Below are 22,039 nucleotides of genomic sequence, written 5' to 3'. Positions count from 1 at the left end.
TCGGGTCTATTTTCACATTAAGAAATCCACATACCGAATTAAACTTACTTCTATTATCATGAAGAGACAGTATTACTTAAAAATATGACTAAGATATCATAAACTCAAGGGCAACTACTTAAACGTAAAAAGAGGTCCAGAGAGTTAGCTCAGCTATTAAAAGCACCTGCTGCTTTTCCAGAGGACCTGGGTTGAATTTCCAGAACTTACAAGGTGGGTCAGGAATGTCTGTACTCTAGTTCCAACAGATCTGATGTCCTCTAGCCTCCTCTCCTACACATCCACATGAATAAAAGTGAACACAGCTCTAAAAATAGCTTTACATAAAATGTTCGATTAAAGCCATAAAGATCAGAAAAGGAGTAGAAATTGAAAGCAATAAAGGCTAAATGAAACAAATAGAATATAATAACAACAAAGACTTGATATCAACAATCATTTTACACACCAATCCTCAAAAATATACCCTTCAAAAGACAGAGACCACCAGAGTGGATTAAAAAGCCAGATTCCACTGTAGAGTGTCTCAAACAAACGAAGAAAACCAATTTAGATAGAGACTAAGAGAGAATGGCAAGAGACCACGTAAACAGCAGCACTGTGTACTGATGTGACGGATCCACAGTAGCCATGCCAGAAACCTGAAACAGCTGTATCAATTTCACACAAAGAATATTTTAGATCAGAGATTATTGAAGATGGAGAGGAGCATTATACAACAATGGAAATGTCCATTTTCAAAGAAGATATTGTCATTCTTAATGTATACTCATCAAACAAGAGAGTAGCAAAATACATGAGGCAAACTCTGATAGAACTGCAAAAAAGAACAGATGAGCCCAACACTAGAGGATTTGTGGCGACTTCAACACCCATCTACCCAGAATGAACAGATCAGCTGGAAGAAAGTAAGGACACAGATGGCCTCCACAGTCAGTTCAAATATGCAAACTGGACCAAACCGACATCTCTAGAATACGTCAAAGCAAAATATGGATTATTGTAAGCACAAACTCATCAAGAAAGATGACTTTTTGTGCCATAACATGTACACTAATAAAATTTAAAGAATAAAAATGATAAAATATGTGCTCTAAAATCACAATGTATTTTTTAAAGTAAAATAGTCTTTTAGGAAGAAAAAACATAACTGAGAAGAAATAAAATAAAATAAAATAATGTTAGAAATACAGGAAGATGAGAGAAGTTAATATAAAAGTTTTCAAATTTTTCAGAAAACACAATGCATTTAAAGTATAACCACAGAAGGAAGGTGGAAGGAAACTCACACACTCTTGGAGACTAAACAGTACGTTTCTAAATAGCACCCAGGTCAATGGAGAGGGCGGAACAATGAGAAGGGAAAAAAAACCTTTAACTGACATAAAAATATGGTGGAAAACTAGACTCTTTCCCACTAAAATCAGGAGCCATGCAATAATGCCCTCTTAGACCATTCTGACCAATGATACCGGAGGGTCTCTAAAGTTGAGGAAATGGAAAGTGTATATGATACAAACTAGGAAGGAAGAAACAAAGTTATTGGTTAAGAAGCAATAGGAAAAGAAAGTTGGGGATATGGTTTAGTTGGTAAAGTGTTTGCTGAGCATCCATGATGATCTATCTGAATTTCATCTTCCAGAACTCACTTTTTAAAACCAAAGGAGTTAGAGGTGCATGATATCCCTTGGCCTAGCACTGATGGGGATTTAGAAATGAAGGTAAATTGCAATGGTAGAGTGAGCACACGGTGTGAACCCTAATATTCCACAGTGGGAAGGCCCAGAAGACACACCCTTCACTAATCCTATAAGACACAAAAGAGTGAGGGGCACCAGCACAGATGAAGAGTTTTATTGTCACCATTTTCTTTTTGCCAGACCTTAGAGTGGAAGATGCTTCTGCTCAATCGGATGAATTAAATGCAATGGTTTAACTGACCCCCGACGTAGCAGGGGCCAGGTGGCAGCCCTGAATTACCAAAAGCAAGGTGATCATAGTTATTGTAATGGGAAGCACAGACAGAGTAATGGCCATGAAAGCCTAACCTATAGTGGTCAGCACAGGGAAGGTGAATTTTGTAGGGGCATGACTTGTATAAACTTGTGGTGCTAGCTAATCAATCATAGTGTTTCCAGACATGAAATAGATAGGAAGCCTACTGAATTTTTGTTTGATCTGTACAAACAACAGGAGCTAAGGAAGAAGTAGAGTCCAGTCCTAAAGAGCAAGGGGAATCAGGTCTCTCAGTCAAGCATCACTGGTGAGGAGGATGGACAGGCCGGTGGGAGAAAGGGAGGATTTATGGAGTTGGAGGAAGGTCAAGGAAGACCATGCCCCACCCAGGCCAGTTTACCCCTCAGGGAACCACCCCCACCGCCCACATCTGTCAGAGCCAGTGTCAGGTAAGCCTTACTGCCTAGTAGAACCACCCAGGGGGTCTGTGAATGAGCAGACTAGAGGACATACAAAGCCCCTTAGTCCATGGGTGCTCTGGATTCCAGGGAGACAGAAGCAGAAGACACTTCAGTGCAGGACAAGCCTGTCACATGAAAGCCCTTCAGCAGGGGTCAGTGACACAAGAACATGCTCCCCTGGACTATGTCACTCAGGACTGTGTTAGAGGATGGGGGTGCAAACAAACAAACTCACACCTTTTTATATAAGGTTTCATATTTAATTTGGTCATGAATTCATAATACATAAGTATTTTGTACCTAATGGCATGCCTTGTTTTGCTTTGTTACCAACACATTGCCAAAGGAGACAAAGAAAGGGCATCAGATGTGAGGGTGGCACACACACCTACTGTTGAGGCTGGGGCTGGTTATAGAGCCCAGCTAGCCCTGATGTACAATGTCAGCATAAAAACACTAATGCAGAGACTACTCAGAAGTGGGGGTCTCCCTCCTGAAGCCACAGCAACAAGACACTACAGCATGCCTGGGAACAGCCACCCCCAGGCGCTGTCCTGCTGTGTGACTGGAGTCTGTTGTAGGAGGTTTTGCCAGAAGGAGGGATGAAATAATGAGGAACTAAGGAGGGTGTTCAGCGGTTTGTATCACTCGCTCTTGCAGAAGACCTGGGCTTGATTCCAAGCACCTACATAGTGTGGTCAAAACCGTCTGTAACTCCAGTTCAAGGTGATCAGATGCCGCCATCTGAGCTATGCGGGCACCAGCCATGCATATCATGCACATATATGCAGGAAAACACTCACAAAATAAATAAAAATAAAAACTCACAATATTAAAATAACAAAAATAGGTGAGGGCCAGGAATGGTGGCATACCCGTTTGATCCCAGAACTTGGAAGGCAGCTGTGGCCAGACCTCTGAGTTGAAGGCCATCCTGGTGTACACAGTGAGTTCAAGGTCAGCTAAGGCTACGTACAGATTTAGACTCTGTCTCAAAAACAAGTTAGTTTTGTAAAACAGAATAGGAATCCATACAGGACAAAAATCGGAATGTGCCAGTTCTCCAGAGATCCCTATCACAGTGTTTTAAAAATAGTGACTTATGGATATGGTGATGAACCTATCCATTTGTAATTCCAGCTCCGAGGAGGCTGAGGCAGGGCAGTTGTGAAGGAAGGCAGCCAGGGATTCATAGCCAAGACCCAGACTCAAAACTAAAACCCAAAGAACTGGCATTTCAGTGTTTACTACTGTACAGTGGTCCTCAAGGATGGGTTTCTGTGCTCCAATGTGCCCCAGGGCTAGATTCACTAGAACTGAGAATTCGTATGTTACTAGTATTTCACATTCATACGGACCATCCCTGAGGGCATGTCTCTGCTCCCTTCTCCCTTGATACCAGGAAGGACTCAGAGTCACTAACCTTAATGCAGACGAGCTGATTGGGCACCTCTAGCCTAACCTATCTCCCATCTCCTCACCCTGGCCGTAGATGGGGAAATCCAAATAAGAACCAACAGTATAGCATACTAAAAGGACACTCGTGAAATTGGCTCGCATGCCTAGGACCACAGAATCGTGTAGCTTTTCAGTCCAAGATCTCCCAAACCAAGGTTGACAGTCCGAGACTCCTTGGAGTGTCGCCGAGTCCACGTGGAAAGGTCAAAGAGGCTGGAGAAGGGTGTCCACTGGTGATGGTGGCAGCAGCGACAAATTGTGAAGAATGGAGCTTGCGAACACTGGCCGGCTACCTTCTCCTCCCTTTCATTCCGTTCATGCCCCTAGCCTGTGGAATGGTGCTACTCAATCTATGGCAAGCCCTTCTATCTCAGTTGCCCTTCTACATGTCAACCCTCTGGAAAGGCCCTTACAAACAAACCCAGTGTGGGCACTACCATCTCCTAGGCACCTCTCCATTTGGATTTCAAAAATTACGTTTGTTTGTTTGTTTGTTTGTTTATTTATTTATTTAGTGTGTGTGTGTGCGTGTGTGTGTATGGATGTGTACGTGCGTGTGTGTGTGCATACGTGCGTGTGTGTATGTGTGTGTGTGTACGTGCGTGTGTGTGCATTCGTGAGTGAGCGTATGTGTGTGTGTGTATGTGTGTGAGTGTGCGTGCGTGTATGTGCGTGTGTGTGTATGTGTGTGCGTGCGTGTATGGTGTGTGTGTGTGTCTGTGTGTGTGTGTCTGTGTGTGTGTGTGTCTGTGTGTGCGTGTGTGTGTATGTGTGTGTGTGTGCCTCCTCATGCCACATCATGAGCCAGAAGATAACTGGTAGGAATCCTTCCTCGCCTTCCATCATGTGGTTCCTGGGATAGAACTTAAGTCATCAGGCTCAGTGGCAAGCACCTTTATCTGCTGAGTCATCTCCCTGGCCCAGCACCTCTCAATCTAATGAAGATCATGGACCAGCCATTTCCATCAGTGTGGATACAGTTCCCAAGTCTCTGCCCTTGGTGACACCTACCTGTAAACATGTAAGTATTTATATATACTTATATAGTTTTCTGGTACCCAGAATGATAAGACAAAAACAAACAGAAGTATAAAGTTGTAAAGATTAAAAGATCCAGTTATACACACCTAGACAGATTACGTATATGTAACGAAGGGCTGGAACCCAAACTAAGGAGAATCCAGGCCATGAGACCAAACAAAAGTTGCTTCTCGGGGATCCCAGAGGCACTTGGAGCCAGGATGTGGCAGAAAAGGGAGTGAGGATTGGGTCACCCCAGATAATGCTTTTTATGTTCCCTATGTGTCCAAACCAGCAAACTCAACTTGAGGAAGCGAGAAATCTGGACGCCTGGGAGTTAGAAGTTCAAGAGAGGAGCCAAGGCAGCCAGGATGCTGGAAATGCATTTTAGTGTTCAGATGCTTGCCTCCTGTTCATGTGGTTCTGGGTCTAGCTTCCAGTATGATATGATATTATAGGATATAATAAATACAGAAAAATAAAATTAAATTAAATTAAAATAAAATTAATCCCAGTAACCTTAGGCCTGATACATCTTCTTGTTCTTTTCAGACAGGTTTCCACTCCATCCTGGCTGTTCTGAGTTCACCATATAGACCACTTGAAGTCATAGAGATTCTCCTGCCTCTGTCTCCTCAGTGCTGGAGTGTCATCTTGCCTGGCTCCGCTGTAGCTTTTTGATAAATGAACTTTCCAGATTTCACTACGTTGTCTTTGATTGTGTCCAGGGCATTCCTCTCTTCCACAGCTTTCAAGGCATCCAGAGATTGTTGATGGAAGCACTCTGACCTATCTGCGTGAGCCTCTTCAGCAGAATTTGATGCAAAGCTTCTCCTGGTGCCTGGGTTTTAGCCCTGATCACTGGAATCTCATTGTCTGTGAGGTCCATCTGACACAGCAGGCTGTCCTAGAAGATAATGGGCACAAGGGTCCAACAGAAATGGAAGATTAGCTTCAGGGATGGATGTCAGAAAACATGGGGAACAGGTAAACTGCAAGCCCCTTATAGACGGTGGAGGATCCTAAATCAGATCTAGAAGCCCAAGGGTAGGGCCTAATAGGCTCTCTTGCCAATACATGAATGCTGTTGGAGCCTTACCACACCCAAAGCCAACCAAGAAGCTGGGTGCTTGAGAGATGGCTCAGCTGTTAAGAGTACTGACTGCTGTACCAGAGGACTTGGGTTTGATTCCCAATACCCACATGATGCCTCACAACCATCTGCAGCTATGGTTTCAGGAAATCTGACACATCTTCTGCCTCTTCAAGGTACTACGCATGTAAGCAGTGCCCACACATACATGCAGGCAAAACACCCATATATACAAAGTGAATTTTTTAAAGTTTTTTTTTAAGTATACCTTAAAAGAAGGAATCACTTGCCAAAATGCCCAGTGGCAAAGGTGCATAGATGTGTGGGTGTGCACGTGTGTGCATGCATGTGTGTGTGTGAAGGGTAGTACCATGTGGCATGTGTCACAGAGGGACACAGTGGAGTGGGTGCATAGCATCTCCTGGAATGGAGGTTGTTTAGGCTGTATTCATGGTGAATGGGGTAGAGGGCAACCCTGTCTGCCTCAGCAGAAAGAACAGAGCAGAGAGGCGGAGGACCTTTCCGTGCAAGCTGGCCTCCCTCACTGCTGCATCACTGCTACTAGATGGTTGGAAAGGATGACTGAAAACTCAAACCTGTAGCTGAGTACTGGAAACTCCCTTCTGGGGCTGGGATGATGTAACTGAAGTATGTATGCCATGTGTCACCCTCTATCCTGAGAAACAGAAGGAGCAGGAACAGGAGTTCCACTAGCTCCAGGAGTCACAAGGACATATTCTAACAGCCTTATTTAACCAATGACAGGAGGCTTAGAGGTGTAGCTTATCTGGAAGAGTAGAGTATTTACCCAGTATACTCAAACCCTGGCTTCGGTCTCACGCATTACAGTGCTGAGTGTGGGGGCTGAGAGAGCCCACTGGTTGAAGGTTCACACTGCTCGTGCAGAGGACCTAAATTCTGTTCCCAGAGCCCATGGAAAACTAGCCTACTTACTAACTAACTAACGAAATATGAAAGGAAACAAGTGCCATTTGATTCGACTCAATACATATAAAATTCATCAACTCGTGTAGTTGATATCTGAAACATGATTCATGAGATGGCTTCCATTAGTTTTGCATGATGTCTCTGAAGTCAGGTTTGTGATTTGTAGTAAAGCTCATCAAACCAAGTCTGGTCCTGCAAAGAGCTTCTACTCTAAGGACCATGGATATTAACACAGGGCAGTGCACCATTCTGGAGGACCTAGTGGGGGCAGAGGTTGTGACTACAAGAGAGAAGGGAGGGATGATGGGACAGCAGAAGGACAAACAGATTCTATCAATACCATATGAGGTACTGGTCCCAGAGGAGACAGAAGGGAGGAGAGGGGGATTAGTGGCCCCTAAGTCCAGTGGCAACAGTTTAGGGTTTGCACCCATCATTAGTTATCTCGGCAGAGCACTGCCATGGGAATGACAGTTGGGATACTTGTCCTATTCCCTGGGCTGCTGTGCTATTGTTGCCTCATAGAAAACACTCACCATCAATTGGGTCCATTCCATTTGCCGGAACTAGAGACTCAGCTTCTGTTGGAGAATCCGGAGCTTCCTCGGATTCCTGTAAACATACAGCAGAGGCACCCTGGTCAGAGTCAGGAGACCTGGGGCCCAGGCCTGATCCTGATTCCCAGACTTACAAGACTGCCCCTCTAAGATAAGCTTCCTGTCTCTGTTGCTTGAAGGTGCTTGATGTTGGTGGCCTAGTGCGGCATAAATGCTCACCTCAAGTGTTCTGTGACAAGTGGACAACCATATAAGCCTAATCAAGACCGAGTAGTCCCCCATCCTCTGGGGATTCCCTTCGGGCCAACATCTCTGCCCCAGGCTTCTTTAAAAAGCTCAGTTGGAGACTACAAAGAGAGCTTTGCAAAATCCAAGGTCAGGTTTGTATCAAGGCCTTACAGGTGTTTTAGTCAATAATATTAACACATACATCATCTGTCTAAGTATGGAAATGAAAACATTAATAGCATGGGGGCTGGCAGGGTATTTGGTACAACTGAATATTAAATTTGACCATTTAAGAGGTTTTTTAAATTTATGTTTATGTGGGTCTATGTGGATGTCTGTCATGTGTATGAGAGAGGGCGCTGCGGAGGCCAGAAGAAGATGTTAGGTCCTCTGGAAATAGAATTATAGGCAGTTGTGAGCCACACAGTGCAGGTGGTGGGGACTGAACCCAGGTCCTCTGAAGAGCGGCAAACACTTTTAACTGCTGAGCTAGCTCTCCAGTCCCTAAGTTTGGCTTTTTAAAAAACAACTTGGAGCTGGGCAGTGGTGAAACATGCCTTTAATCCCAGCACTGGGGAGGCAGAGGCAGGCAGATCTCTGTGAATTCGAGGCCAGCCTGGTCCATAACCGCTAGTTCCAGGACAGGCTCCAAAGCTAGAGAAACCCTGCCATGAAACAAACAAACAAACAAAACCATCTTGGAACCAAAGAATACTATTAATCCCAAACATGGGAGGAGAAAGATCACTGACCTAATTAAAATAAGCTTTTTTATTTGTGTACACAGGCTCCCTCACCCTAATACTGAGTTTGAGAGCTCAGCACTGGATGTGAGGGAGACAAAGCTTTACAAAAATCAGAGTAGGGGGTTTCCAAATGGGGATTTGGCAGACAAAATAGCTGGGTTTACAGGGGCAGAACATGAGCATAACAAGTTAGTCCTACACAGACTCCTGAAACAAAGACCCGGTTGTAAGCTGGGCATAACAAGGTAGTCATAACAACTGGTAGTCACAGGCGGTCATACAACCTTTTGAAACAGAGACATGATTACCATTCCTAGAACAGGCAGTACAGAGCCATTTGTAGTTGAGGTTACAGGTGGGGCATTGCCCAGTCCTTGAGAAACCGAGGTTTAATCATAAACAGAAACGAACCTAAAGACAACTTTACTATAAGATGGCTCAGAGGTTAAGACCAATGACTACTCTTCCAGATGTCCTGAGTTTAATTCCCAGCAACCACATGGTGGCTCACAACCATCTGTAATGAGATCTGGTGCCTTCTTTGGTGTGCAAGCATACATGCAGGCAGAACAGTACGCCATTATAAATATCTAAAACCTTTAAAAAAGATGGAGACAGACTGGTTCTTCAGAAACATCAATAACGAAAGAAATGTCTATATCAAACAGTCAGTGTCATTCACAACGGTAACACATTGGAAATCAACAGGTCCAACCAAGACCAAAACCATGCCCCTTTTTCTAACCACTGTTTTTCGTTTGTTTCGTTTTGCGGTGCTAGGGTTCAAACCCACAAAACTCTACATGTAATGCACAGACTCTGCTCGAAGCCACACCCCATCCTCCTAATAACTCTCCAGTACACAGTGGGAGGGGGAAAACACACAACACAAACCAACCAAGAGGTAGGATCCTTAGCAGGGAGAAGAAAAAAAGTCACTGTTTTGGACGTCTCTATGTTTACAAATCAAAGTTTAAATAATACTAAGAGGAAAGCATAACTTTGGGTGAATGTTTTAAAACAGAGTAGAAACAGTAAATTTAAAAATGGAACTAAGAGAATGGTGATGGTTTGAGTCAATATGACACAGTCTAGAGCCCCCTGGGAAGAATCCTCATGAGGAATTGTCTAAACTTAGTTAACAAAAGTGGGAAGACCCACCCTCAACGAGGGCAGTACCACTTTACGGGTTGGGCTATGAGCTGGATGAAAAGCAGGGGAGAGCTGAGTGTGAATATTCATCTCCTGTACTCTGAGTGTGACAGAGTGCAGCTCCTTCTCCCAGGCACCTGCTGCTGTGACTTCCGGCGAAGGCGGACTGTAACCTAGAGCTGTGAGCTGAAATAGGCCTTTTCTCTTTCTCAGGGTCACTCATCACAACAGGAAAAGACACTAAGACAAAGACCCAACTTATAAAGATGACAAAACAAACACACAGAACACAGCGCTGTCAAGAAATAGGATCCCATGTCTCTGGAGAAACATAAAACTTTACTATTTTAAGAAAAAAATCTTGTCTAAAATGTTGCCTCCTGTGATAAGAAAAAATATTGATTAACGGGCTGAAGAGATGACTCAGCAGTTACTACTTACTACCCTAAACAAGAACCAAAGTTCAGTCCCAGCACCTACAAAAGGCACCTCACAAATGCCTGGAACTCCAGCTCCCGGAGATCCAATGCCCCCACTCTGGCTTCTGCGGGCACCATGGGTGCATAAACACATAAAGTAAATCGTTTTTAAAAACTGAGTTTTTACAAGATCTCCATACCTACTAGATTAGTTTTTATATTTAATTAAAATTTATTACCATGTGTTCGTGTATGTGCGTGTGTGCAGGTGCCTGTGTCCCACAGTGTACGTATGAGGTCAGAGAACAACTCTTGGAAGCCAGTTCTCGCCTTCCACCTTACTGAGGGAAAATCTCTCTCGTTTCTGCCATATTGCATATTCCAGGATAGCTAGCCCACGGGTTTCTGGGCGTCTCCCGTCTCCACCTCTAATCTTGCTGTATGAATGACGAGGTTAGAGATCTGAACTAACATCTGGCTTTTTGTGGGTTCCACTGGTCAAACTTAGGGCATCAGGCTTTCGTGGCAGGTTCTTTTAGCCCTGAACAATCTTCTCCATGGCTCCTTTTAATATTTAAGACAAATTCAACACAAATTTCAATTATTGTTTTGGTCATGGAAAAAACCCTTATGAATGAATTCTAAATCGTATCTGGGTAAACTGACAAATTTTGAAAAAATAAATATCTGCTTATTTTAATACATCAGAAAACTTCATGTGCCGCTGACCATTGTGTGTATGTCTGTGAGTCTTTCATGTGATGATTTTGATGCAGTGTAAAAGCTGGAGAGATGGCTCAGCGGTTAAGGGCACTGCCTGCTCTTCCAAAGGTCCTGAGTTCAATTCCCAGTCAGCACATCATCTGTAATGGGGTCTGGTGCCCTCGTCTGGCCTGCAGGCATATATGCAGACAGAATATTGTATACATAATAAATAAAAAAAAATTAAAGAGTTTAAAGAAAAGATCTGAAGCAAATGAAATTACGCTCATCTCTCAGGCGGAGGTGGGGGCTGAGCAGCTCTCAGGACAGGGGTGAGCTGTGTGGTCTTCTTAGTACTCACTGAGCTCCTTCCTGTACAGTTTGCATCCTGTCACTTAAGCGGAGGGGCTACTGGCTGTTTTTAAATGTATTTCCCTTTCTCTTTATAAAATAAAAGCTGAACAGTGTTGTAAAAGTGAAACAGACTGGTCCAGGAGGAAGGAAGCCACTGTCAAGACGGACATCTGATTCGTGAGTGGAGAGGGACCAGGGGAATGGGGGGCTCAATATTTAAATGGAATTGAAAGAGTCACATGGTGACTAGGAACAATATCACATCACAAGATAAACTCCATCCAGATGACACAGAAATATGTGAAAAGTAGAGTCAGCAGGGACAAAAATCTCCCCAAGAAATCATAGGCTCATCTTACTTTGGGGGAAGGGTTTGGGGAGCCTATGAGTAACGGGAAACAAATGTATCTGTTGATTTTAATAGTTCAAAATGAAAGATTAGAACAAACTGAAGGATAAAAATTAGGAATATGGGGGCTGCGGAGATGGCTCAGTCAGTAAAGTGCTTGCCGCAGAAATATGAGGCCTGAGTCCCCATGCCTAATATGCAATGAAGCCCAGGCAGAGAGTTCCAGAGGATTTGACACCCCCTTATGACCCCTTAAGCTCTGAAAACACACAGGGTGCACATACATACATTCGGGCAAAATGCTCATACACATAACATAAAATTTAAAAAGCTTGTGTTGGGAGGGTAGATGTGCATGGTTGCCCGCACTTATGATTCAAGCATCAGGAAGGTGAGGACCAGGGAATCCCTGAGGCCTGCTGACCTGCCACTTCAGCTTGTGAGTTCCAGATCCAGGGAAAGATCCTGCCTCAGAACATAGCGAGGTGAAGAAGAGAAGTGAGGAAAACATTTGACGAAGACCTCTGGCCTCCACATGCTAATGCCTACATACATGTAAACACATACGAGCATATATGTGTAATATAAGAAACTAGAGACCTATTACCCACATGAGAGAAAATACTTACATAGCAAGCATTTTTTTTCCTTACAAAGCTCTTAATAACATTAGGATAACGTATGTGAAAATGCTTAAAACTACTCTGGAGGCTCAGACAGAAGGGCAAAGCTGAGGCCAGCCTGGGCAACTTAGGGATCTATTGTCTCAATAAAACGCTTTTGCAAAGTCACTGAGGGTGTAACTCAGCCGTGAAGTTTAGCATGTGTGAGGCGCCAATATGTCAAACAAAAATCAAACCCAAGATCTCAGCCCCTCTTGGCCACAGTATCTGCTCCATGTCCATGTTGCCCCAGGCTCTGAGGACACAGCATGGATATCACAGATACTCAGCATATTCTACAGAATGGCTCAGCCACCACACTTAGGCCATGTGCATCCTGTCCATTGTCACCCTGTCTCTCCATCCCCTGGACCAGAGGATCAGATGACAACGGCCACGTTGTCAACAATCCAGCACTGTCTCCAGGGACTCCTATCCCAGCCATTGTCTGTCCAATATATGCTCAAAAAGAGTGGACGGCCATTCTCTGCTGCTTAGGGGCTCAGCGTGACCATCTCCCTGAACTGCAGATCTTCCTGAGGGACCCAAGTGTGTGGAAATGGCTTTGAGAAGGCAAAGAGGCCACTCAGGAGCCCACACCCAAGGCCCTGTGCAGAGTCCCACCCATCTCAGTGCGGCCACCTTAGGCTCACAGAGCCATGACCTGCTGCTGGAACTTCGTGCTCTTATGACTGTGCCAAGGAGGCCACACTCCCGCCTGACCCCACACGCAGAAGCAGACAGAGTTGCAACATGGTCTGAGGCCTGTGGAAGCTCAAATAGCCTCTTGCGTGAAAGGAGACTCGGAGCCTCAATCACTTTAGTGAGCCAGGACGGCAACCCAGGACAGGTGGAGATGTACCCTTCTCTATGAGCTGTGCAGCCCCTCAAACACCCTGTTTCTCAGGGCTGGGGAGATGGCTCAGTGGCTAAGAGCACTGGCAGCTCTTCCAGAGGACCTGGGTTTGATTCCCAGAACTCAACTGGCTGTAAACTTTAGTTCCAGAGGATTCAATGTCCTCTTTTGGCCTCCATGATCACCAGGCATGCATGTGACACACAGACATGCATGTAGATAAAACACTCATATGCATAAAATTGAAAATTAAAATTAAAAAAAAAAACCCTCTGCTTCTCAGCAGAGCTACAACCTCTGAGGCCTTCACTGCAGGAGAGTCATTTTCCGGGTTGGATGTCCGCAGTTCCGTGAGAGGCACAGAATTTTCAGAGTGCTGTTCACGGCCTAGAAGAGAAGGAGGTTGCCATAGCCAGTGGGCAGGGAACTCATCAGCCCCCCCCCTTTTTTTTTATCAGAGCAGAGTGAGCAAAACACTCCAACACTGGATTGGGAGGGGTCATTCTTGCTTGGGGCTACCCTCAGGCCAAGGAGGCAGCTGGGGAGAAACTGAAGGAAAACACACACACAATCTCTGGTTCTGCAGGAACCAGAGCTGTCCCTGGCTCTCTCCTGTCCTAACTTTATCCTCAGTTGAGGAGTTGATGTCTACTCTCTCAGACTTGGTTAAAAGAGCAAGGGAACCATCAGTGAGATGGACTGGTAAGATTCCGGGCTTTTGTGGTTTGGGGGAAGTGGGAGATGGTATATCAATTGCAGGAGCAAAAGAGAGGTCTAGGCTTCAAGGACAATGGAGTTCAGGACACAGGGAGGGCAATTCTGAAGGAGAAGAGCAGGTTAGAGAGATTCAGATTTGGTGTCCAAGGGACCCACCACAGCCAACACTCACCTGGATAGGCTCTTTTCACCAACTGCAATGTTCGCCCCCATGCCCCAGATTTCCAGAAACCTGCAAGAAAAAGCAGCAGCAGCAGCCCCGCCACTACGAACCCTATGATGAGGCCTAAGTTGAGTTGAGAGTCTTTGGGGACACACATTCGGTTTGTTTTCGGGGTACAGGAAGTCTTTTCAGATTCTTCATCAGGGCACCTGGGCACAACAAGGAAGAAATAAGATTCTGTGAGAAAGCTGCTGGTCAGAAGTGGTGAAGGGGAGGCACTCACTCTACCCAGTGTCCCAGAGATGGTAGTAAAGGAAGGACAGGCTCCAAATTTGTCCCTACATCCGGACACACACAGTGTAGTCTTTGGGGGAACTTTCTGTAGGCATGGTGGCAACCTTTCTGCCTTTTCTGCAGGGTGTGTGCTGAGTGGCTCTGGGCCTCAGGAGGGCCTAAGTTAGGAAAGGGCCTGTGTGGTCACCGCTGAGCCATGTCCCTTTATCAGCCTTCAATAAGCAGACCTTTGTACCAGGTGGTCAGGGAAGAGTAAATGAACTATTTTCCTTCAAACTCCTGAAGTTGAGACAAGGGTTACTGACGGGATTGGGTCCTGGGGGCGAGGTTAGCTGAGTTGGGTCAGGTGCCTCTGAGAACCCCGGAGGAGGCCACACACACAGAGCCTCATTATGTGTTTTTTGGGCTTGCAGCACTTTCTTCTTCCTAGGGGTCTCAAGAATCTGAGGTGGTGTAAATACACACAAGCCAGGCTGTATGCTACTCACTCTCTTGCTGTATTCTATGGAGAGGGGACAAATTATCTGGCCAAGGGAAAAGAACGGGTGGAAAATTGAAGGGATTGGTGGTGGGGGACAGGAACACGGAGAGATTTACAGTTGGATGTGGAGAGACCACAGCGGGCTCAGAAGACCCCAAATGTTTGGGGATACCGCTGTCAGGGGGGCACGGGGCCGCTATAATGCGGGAATCCTAACACCTTGTAGCGTGGGTTCTCCATGGAGTTGGAAGGAAAGAAAAGGATACAAGAAAGCTTGAGTTTTCTGGGTTTCCTGGGATTGTAAAAGTTCCAGGGCCCAGTGACATACTTGGAGCACTTCTGGCAGAACTCAGGAGAGTTTTCATCTTTAAAGGTGCCTGGTTTGCACTGACACTTGGTGTCCTGAGTGGAGTTGCATCTCGCTATTTCATCTTCATCTGTAAGAATTTGAGGAATGAGGTTTCTTGGTTATCAGGGTAACACTTCCTTCTGACACAGTTCCTTCTGTTTCAGCTACAATGAACGTAGGAAGTAATAACGAGGGCCTGTTCCTATTACACCACAGCCAGGGCATGCAGATGATGGCTCCCAGGAGCATATTTGAGTACTCAGAGTTAAACCAAAGGAACACCATTCATGACCTCATGCATCGGATTTGGGAGGAATGTTCATTTAGATCATGAGGACAGGAGCAAGGGATGTACAGAGGGTGCTTTTCAATCTCCTGAAAACAGGAGAAGCTTGAAGAAGCCGGGACTGAGTGCTCACACCTACCAAGAGCTCAGAAACTAGAACAGGAGACCCTAGTCTAGAGCCAGCTGGGAACCCAGCAGGCCCCCACTCAGCCATTCCTTTCTTTGTTACAGACTAAGATGGTTAATCTCCTTTGTTATTTGATAAGATCTAGGATCAGCTGGGAGACAGCCTCTGGGCATGTCTGTGGAGATATTATCTTGGTTACACTAATTAGGTGGGAAGATTCCTACACACTGAGTGCTACCATTCTTGGACTAGGTTCCTGAACTATATAAACAGGAGAAAGTGAGCTGAGCACACAAATCTATTATTCTGAAAATGGGAGTTGAGCAGCTGCTTCAATCTCCTGCCCACCTCGACCTCACTGCAATGATGGATGGATGAACTGCCAGCCAGTTCAACCCTCTCTTCCTTTGGCTTTTGACAGAGCTTTTGTCTCAGCAAACAGGAAAAAACACTAAAACAATAGCCTACGACCTCCACACTTTAGCAGGCAGACAGCAGGAAAGATGAAAGCCCTTTGAAGTTTCTGTGGAAGGTTCTAGAAGGAGTGGTCTCAGGTCTCAGAGGACTGGAAAGCAGCCAATATTACGAAAAAAGCTGATGCATCCCTAGGGCAAGGATACATCATAACACGTCACTCATAGCTGGAGACTGACCACAGGGACAGAGGGGAGACTCTCAGTGGCTCTTTTCCTTTTGAACCTGGTGTTACATCCCATGACCCACACTTTTGACGTCAACTTCTAGAAAATGCAAAGCAGGAGACTACCATGGTAACTCAAGATTTTCTACTGGGTAGCAAACCCATTGCAGAGTTGAAGAGACTCATGCTGGACCCAGAATGGGATTAATGCCCTATTTCAAATATGCAGGGCTCTTTCCTCCTCAGCGCTGGAACTCTGGCTGAGATCTCCCTGGTCCACTTAAAATCCTGTATCTATCCTTCAAGGTCCATTTCTAACATCGTGTGCCCTGTGGAGCCCCGCCACTCCTCAGGACAAGTCCTGGAACAGCTGGCACCAGGGTGCTTCCTGTTCGTCAAGTTATATGTAGTGAGTGGTGCGGAGGTGGCAACTGCCCCATAATGCATCTGGGGGTACCAGGCCCTGCTCTCCACAGTGGCCGATTAGTTTCCACTTTATTCTCCACTGATGGTCCCAACGATTCCTAAAACACAGCACAAATTAATTCTCAAGGGTTTTTGATTTTTTTTGTTTTTAATTTTTGTCCCATTGAATTATGGACAGGTGGAGAACAGGGTGGGATAAAGAGCAAATTGTGCTGGAATTGAGATTTCTGAGTCCACAGCAGTTGTGAGTCCCACCTCCCCAGACTGCACTCGTGGGAAAGAGCCCCTTTGTTCTGTACCTGCTCTACAGATGTTGCACTTTATGCACGAAGGCAGACTGTTGGCGTGGCTGGTATACTCTATACCTTCCATGCAGGGCACGCAGCCATCCTCATCTGACAGGTAGGACCCTGAGGAGGGAAAGAAAGATGGTGAAGGGAACTTCAGGACATCCGGAGCTGCAGGGAAAACCTGTGTCCTAGTTAGAGGGACCTGGGAAGCGGGGGTCGCAATTGAGAAATTTGACTGTGGGCTTGTCTACAGAGCATTTTCTCTGCCCACCCTGCCCTGCCTATGCTGCCAAAGACAGATGTTCACAGTTTCAGGGCTCTCTTACCTGCACCTGCCCTACAGGTTGGCTCTATTGTGCTGCCCGGGCAAGGTCCAAGGCCTGGAGGCAGCTTGGCAGCTTCTTTAGGAAGCTTATCTCTGCAGTGGCGCTCACGGGCATAGGGAGCAGCCAGAGCCTGCAAGGTTGTAATGAATGGGGCCACTCTAAAGAGACACTTGGGACCTCTACCTTTGATTATACAACTATTGAGACACCATGGTCCAACAAACTGAAAGTATTGTACTGGGGAAAGAAGAAGGATGAAACCCATGGCTGGGTGGAGATAGAAACTTGTAAGGAAAGAGATTTGCAACTTGTCAGACCACCTTGCAGGACTGAATAGGGCCAAAACAGGAATGGGTCAATAATTCTGGTAGTTGGAGAGATGGCTCAGTGGTTAAGAGCACTGGTTGCTCTTCCAGAGGACCCAGGTTCAATTCCCAGCACCTACATGGCAGCTCACAGCTGTGTGTAACTCCAGTTCCAGTGGATTTGGCACCCTTGCACAGAGATACATTCAGGCAAAAAACCAATGTACATAAAAATAAACAAATCATTAAAAAATATGAAAATAAAGTAACATAAAACTTAATCCTAGACTTCACATCAAAGATGGGTCTGGGTTCACTTAGACCCTTTGTCTGTTTCCACTATGGCCACAATGGAAAAATCTCCTTTCTTCTAACTTCCAGTATCAATCAATGGCTCTTTTGATTGGCAAAATTACTGAGGATGATGGTAGAGCCTGCCTTGCTAGGACTTCCAGAACTCAGACTTCGACCTTGATAATTCCGGTATAGGACCAGGCTTGGAGCCACCTAAGGTTCCAAGGAAAGTTAAGATGTGTGAAGAGAATGCGAACACAGCTGCTTTGTACGGTTCCATGACTGTAGCATCCCCAGAAATCACACAGTGCAATAAGTGGACAGTAACTGAGTAGCAGAGCTAGGGCTCCAGGTCTATGGTAATGTGCTCATCTGGCATCAGTGAGGCCCTGGGTTAGATCTAGAAGAAAAACGAAAGGAAAGCTGGGCAATGGTGGCGCACGCCTTTAATCCCAGCACTCGGGAGGCAGAGGCAGGCGGATCTCTGTGAGTTCAAGACCAGCCTGGTCTAAAGAGCTAGTTCCAGGACAGGAACCAAAGCCACAGAGAAACCATGTCTCGAAAAACAAAACAAAACAAAAAAAAAAAAAAAGAAAGGAAAGGAAAGGAAAGAAAGAAAAGAGAAAGGAACTGGATAGCCCAATATAAAAAGGAAAGTGGACCCTTACCTGATACTGCATATAAACACCTAAATAGAAGCATAGAAATTCCCAAACTCATAGAAACATGAAGATGAATCTTCATGACCTTGGATTTAGAAAATATCAATATCTATGGCATAAAGGAAATCAGAACTGAAAAGACCAGAAGACTGAAAGAATATGGAGCTGTGGGGGGGAGGGGTCATGGCCAAAGACTGGCAATCAATGTAGAATGCACCTGGTTGACATTTTCCTTCTGATGGGCTCTGCTGCACATTCTGGAGGTCAGCTGGGTGATGATGGACTGACTTGGCTAGCACTCCGCAGAAGACGCTCTGTAGAAACAAAGAAGGAACTGCCTTTAGTGGCTGCTCTGTAGAAACAAAGAAGGAACTGCCTTTAATGGCTGTGGGCCTTACCAACATGGGGCCATCTCACATTCCCTTCCCTCCAGCTTCTAAAACGACATGGATCTCAGGACTCCCTCCCTTCTAAACTGTCCAGTACTTTTGTGTTCCTATTCCTCTTTGCTCCTTGCAGCTGCCCAAGTCCTATAAACTTAAACTCCTCTTCTCTCTTTTATTCTTTCCTGTTGAAACAAGTTACGTTTGTATCCGTATAGTAGAAAATTAGAGGAAAGCCTTTAAAAATTACAGTTTGTCAACTAGAAATGACACGCATCCTCTAATATACTGTCTTGTTTCCCATGTAACTACTTAATCATATGAGTGACTCTTCTCTCTCTCTCTCTCTCCCTCTCTCTCTCTCTCTCTCTCTCTCTCTCTTTCTCTCTCTCTCTCTCTCTCTCTCTCTCTCTCTCACACACACACACACACACACACACACACACACACGGGGGGGAGGGGAGGTTTTTAAAATGCAGTTAAGAACCGAGGAGATGGTTCAGCGGATAATACACTTGCCACACAAACATGAGGACCTGGACTCAGATTCCCAAAACTCATATAAAGCCAAGCAACAATTGCACACATCTGAAATCCCAGGGTTCCTGGCTCTAGATGGGAGGAGGAGATGGAGAACCCCTAGAAGCTCATGGGACAGCAAGCAGCACACTCAATGGAGAACAAGAGAGATCCTGCCTCAAAGAGGTAGGTAAGGGCTGACACGGGAGGCTGCCCTCACACAAACTCATTGAATGTGCACACACACTGAGGCTTTTTTAAAATTGATTTTTATTGAGCTCTACAATTTTCTCTGCTCCCCTCCCTGTTCCTCTCCTCCCCCTTCAACCCTCCCCCAGGATCCCCATGCTCCCAATTTACTCAGGAGATCTTGTCTTTTTCTACTTCCCATGTAGATTAGATCTATGTAAGTCTCTCTTAGGGTCCTCATTGTTGTCTAAGTTCTCTGGGATTGTGGTTTGTAGGCTGGTTTTCTTTGCTTTATGTTTAAAAACCACCTATGAGTGAGTACATGTGATAACTGTCTTTCTGTGTCTGGGTTACCAAACTCAAAATAATGTTTTCTAGCTCCATCCATTTTCCTGCAAAATTCAAGATGTCGTTATTTTTTTCTGCTCACACAGAGTTTTTTAAAAATGCATTTACGTATACATACATCTACATCTAGGCCAGCATTCACATTGTCATGTAAACAAATCCAGAATTCTTTTCATCTTGCAAAACTGAAAGTCGGTACCCGTTAAAATAGCAAACCGCTTGCTCCTCCATCCGCCTTTCCATGCTGGCAACCATTGCTCTGCTTCTCTTCTCTTCTCCTTCCTTCCTTCCTTCCTTCCTTCTTTCCTTCCTTTTTCCAAGTAGCTAAAAAAAACATTACCAAAAGTAGCTGAAAGCCAAGAGAGTACGGAAGACATGGTTCTTACGCAGGGCTGCCTGGCTCTAACCGAACATGTCCTAACCTTGATTCCTACTTTTATTCTTTTATCAGACACAGGCGTGTTCCACCTCAACAGTGAAGTATTAAAATAGAAGGTGGAGCACTGTAACCAGCCTGGCAAAAATGAATATAAATGTATGTGTGTCTGAAGAGACACTTGTGTGACTCTCTGACTATTAGAAATTAGAATCGGTGGACTCCAAGGAACTGGAATTCCCCCTCAGTAATCTCGTGCTAGCAGACAGCAAAAGTCCAGATTCTTGCCCTACGGGCCCTTTTACTCCTTTTAAATCAATAAATTGCTGAGCCAAATAAACAATGGTGTCACACTGTAAATGAGCTCACACGTTCTTGCAGCTAAAGTCAAAATCAGGCACTTTTCTCTCCTAGCCTTGAGAAGAGAGGTGTCAGAGGCCCGCTCCAGCAGCTAGGCAGGGTCAACCCTCCAGCCCGTTTCTAAATTCTTTCTGCCCCGTGGGTTCTGCAGGGTAACCGGGTTCTTTTCCCCTGCCCCAGCTAGTCCCAGGTATGGTGCTCTGGTGAGTTTCACTGAGTTGGCTGGGTCCTTTCTTCCCACCTCTCTGCGCTGCCCCCCACCCCCGCCCGCCTTGGTCTTTCTCCCTCAGCCTGCGCCCAGTCTCCTACCTAATGTCAGATCCTTCCTTCCACCTTTGGGTTCCCTCACTTACCATCCTCTCCCCAGCGGAGCGCAGCCTTGTCATATCCTCCCCAATCAAGAGTCCTTTGCCCACCTCTTCCACACCCTGCCTGACCCCATCTTGGGGTTCCCCACCGCCAACCAACCATCGGACCTTCCACCTTTCACCGTCGAGTTCTCCCTCCTCCACAGTGGTGTCCCCCAACGATGTCAGACCTCCTTCCACCCCGCGCGCCATAGGGCACGTGCGCTCCAGCCGCAGGCACTTATTGCAACTCCCTGCTTCCTGCTCTGGGACCCGGCATGGCGCTCTCAGCGGGCATGGCGCTCTCAGCGGGCGCGGCTCTCTCAGCGGGTTCGGCGCTCTCAGCGGGCGCGGCGCTCTCCCCGGGCGATACTCACCAGTAGCAGGACGATGGCGGCTGGTAACCTGCGCATCTTTGGGACCCTAGGCCGAGGTCTGCGACCCGGGAGTGGCATGGGACCTGGGGTGCGACCTGCCCAGGCCGCAGAGGCTGAGGGAGCACAGTTTAAAGGAGACTTCTTGGAGTAAGGGTTGCTCTGATTCTGGATCCCGCGGCTTCTCAAAATCCACGAAGAGCTGTTTCCTCAGCTCAGAAAAGTTCTCTGAATTCCCGTCCTACAGCATCCTACTTGGCGGGAGCTGTCTGCTCTAGCTCCTCGGTTAATGGAAAACTTTCTAGAAGTTTTTGTGGGAGGAGCTAAATATCATCTGATTCCTTTCCTGAAGCCCAGGAGCACAGCTGTGAGTCACCACCTTTTATTTATTTATTTATTTTTTTAAAGTATCATGGTATTTTCATTGTAGTTTTCAAGTCATGGATATGTCCACGATTATAAAACCTCATAATACTCAATTGTTTGCCTGCCCCTTCATACTCTGCCTAATACTATGACTGTCACCCTAGTAACAGAAGATAAATCTGTGCTTCTATACCATTTAGAACACTATTTGTACCACCAAGGAAAGCCTGAGTTCACTGGCCACCTGCCCCTTGCTGCCTGCAGACGAGCTGCTCAAACTGGACAACATAGAGCTGGTGGTAGGAACACCTGCCTGCGCCCTCCATGTCCAACTGCTCAGTTAGAAGACATTTGAGTTCCAGCCTCTGCCCCTGCAGGAGCTGACTCAGAAGGTGGCTACTATGGTCAGGCCTCTTCCTCCTCCTTTCTTCTACCTTTTCTTCCTCCTCTTCTTTC

General features: G+C 45.9%; 1 protein-coding gene across 1 annotated transcript; it reads right to left on the bottom strand.

Moving 5' to 3' along the window:
- Positions 1 to 5,764: 5,764 nt before the first annotated feature.
- On the bottom strand, positions 5,765 to 21,476 carry LOC121458468 (tumor necrosis factor receptor superfamily member 10B-like). The gene is made up of 8 exons (XM_041667783.1): positions 21,221 to 21,476; positions 18,539 to 18,635; positions 16,744 to 16,854; positions 14,945 to 15,053; positions 13,851 to 14,050; positions 13,257 to 13,348; positions 7,473 to 7,548; positions 5,765 to 5,802 (listed from the first exon to the last, which is right to left on the bottom strand). The coding sequence occupies exons 1-8, from the start codon at positions 21,296 to 21,298 to the stop codon at positions 5,765 to 5,767; spliced, it is 801 nt and encodes a 266-aa protein (XP_041523717.1). The 5' UTR covers positions 21,299 to 21,476.
- Between the last annotated feature and the right edge of the window lie 563 nt (positions 21,477 to 22,039).

This window comes from Microtus oregoni, unplaced genomic scaffold (assembly GCF_018167655.1).
Source record: "Microtus oregoni isolate MIOR12 unplaced genomic scaffold, Mior012 000001F_ref0000356, whole genome shotgun sequence".
In the NCBI taxonomy this organism is placed as follows: Eukaryota; Metazoa; Chordata; class Mammalia; order Rodentia; family Cricetidae; genus Microtus; species Microtus oregoni.
Note: the sequence above shows the minus strand (reverse complement) of the source record. Positions and strands in the feature narration are given on the sequence as shown.

Bases quoted from the DNA above. Each gene is read 5' to 3' on its own strand.
- LOC121458468 (XM_041667783.1), bottom strand. From the start codon at position 21,298: ATGCCACTCCCGGGTCGCAGACCTCGGCCTAGGGTCCCAAAGATGCGC. The intron at 18,636-21,220 runs GTGAGTATCGCC...TTGTTTCTACAG, and splicing joins CCGCCATCGTCCTGCTACTG to AGCGTCTTCTGCGGAGTGCT. The intron at 13,349-13,850 runs GTGAGTGTTGGC...CTTCTCTTCTAG, and splicing joins GGTGAAAAGAGCCTATCCAG to GCCGTGAACAGCACTCTGAA.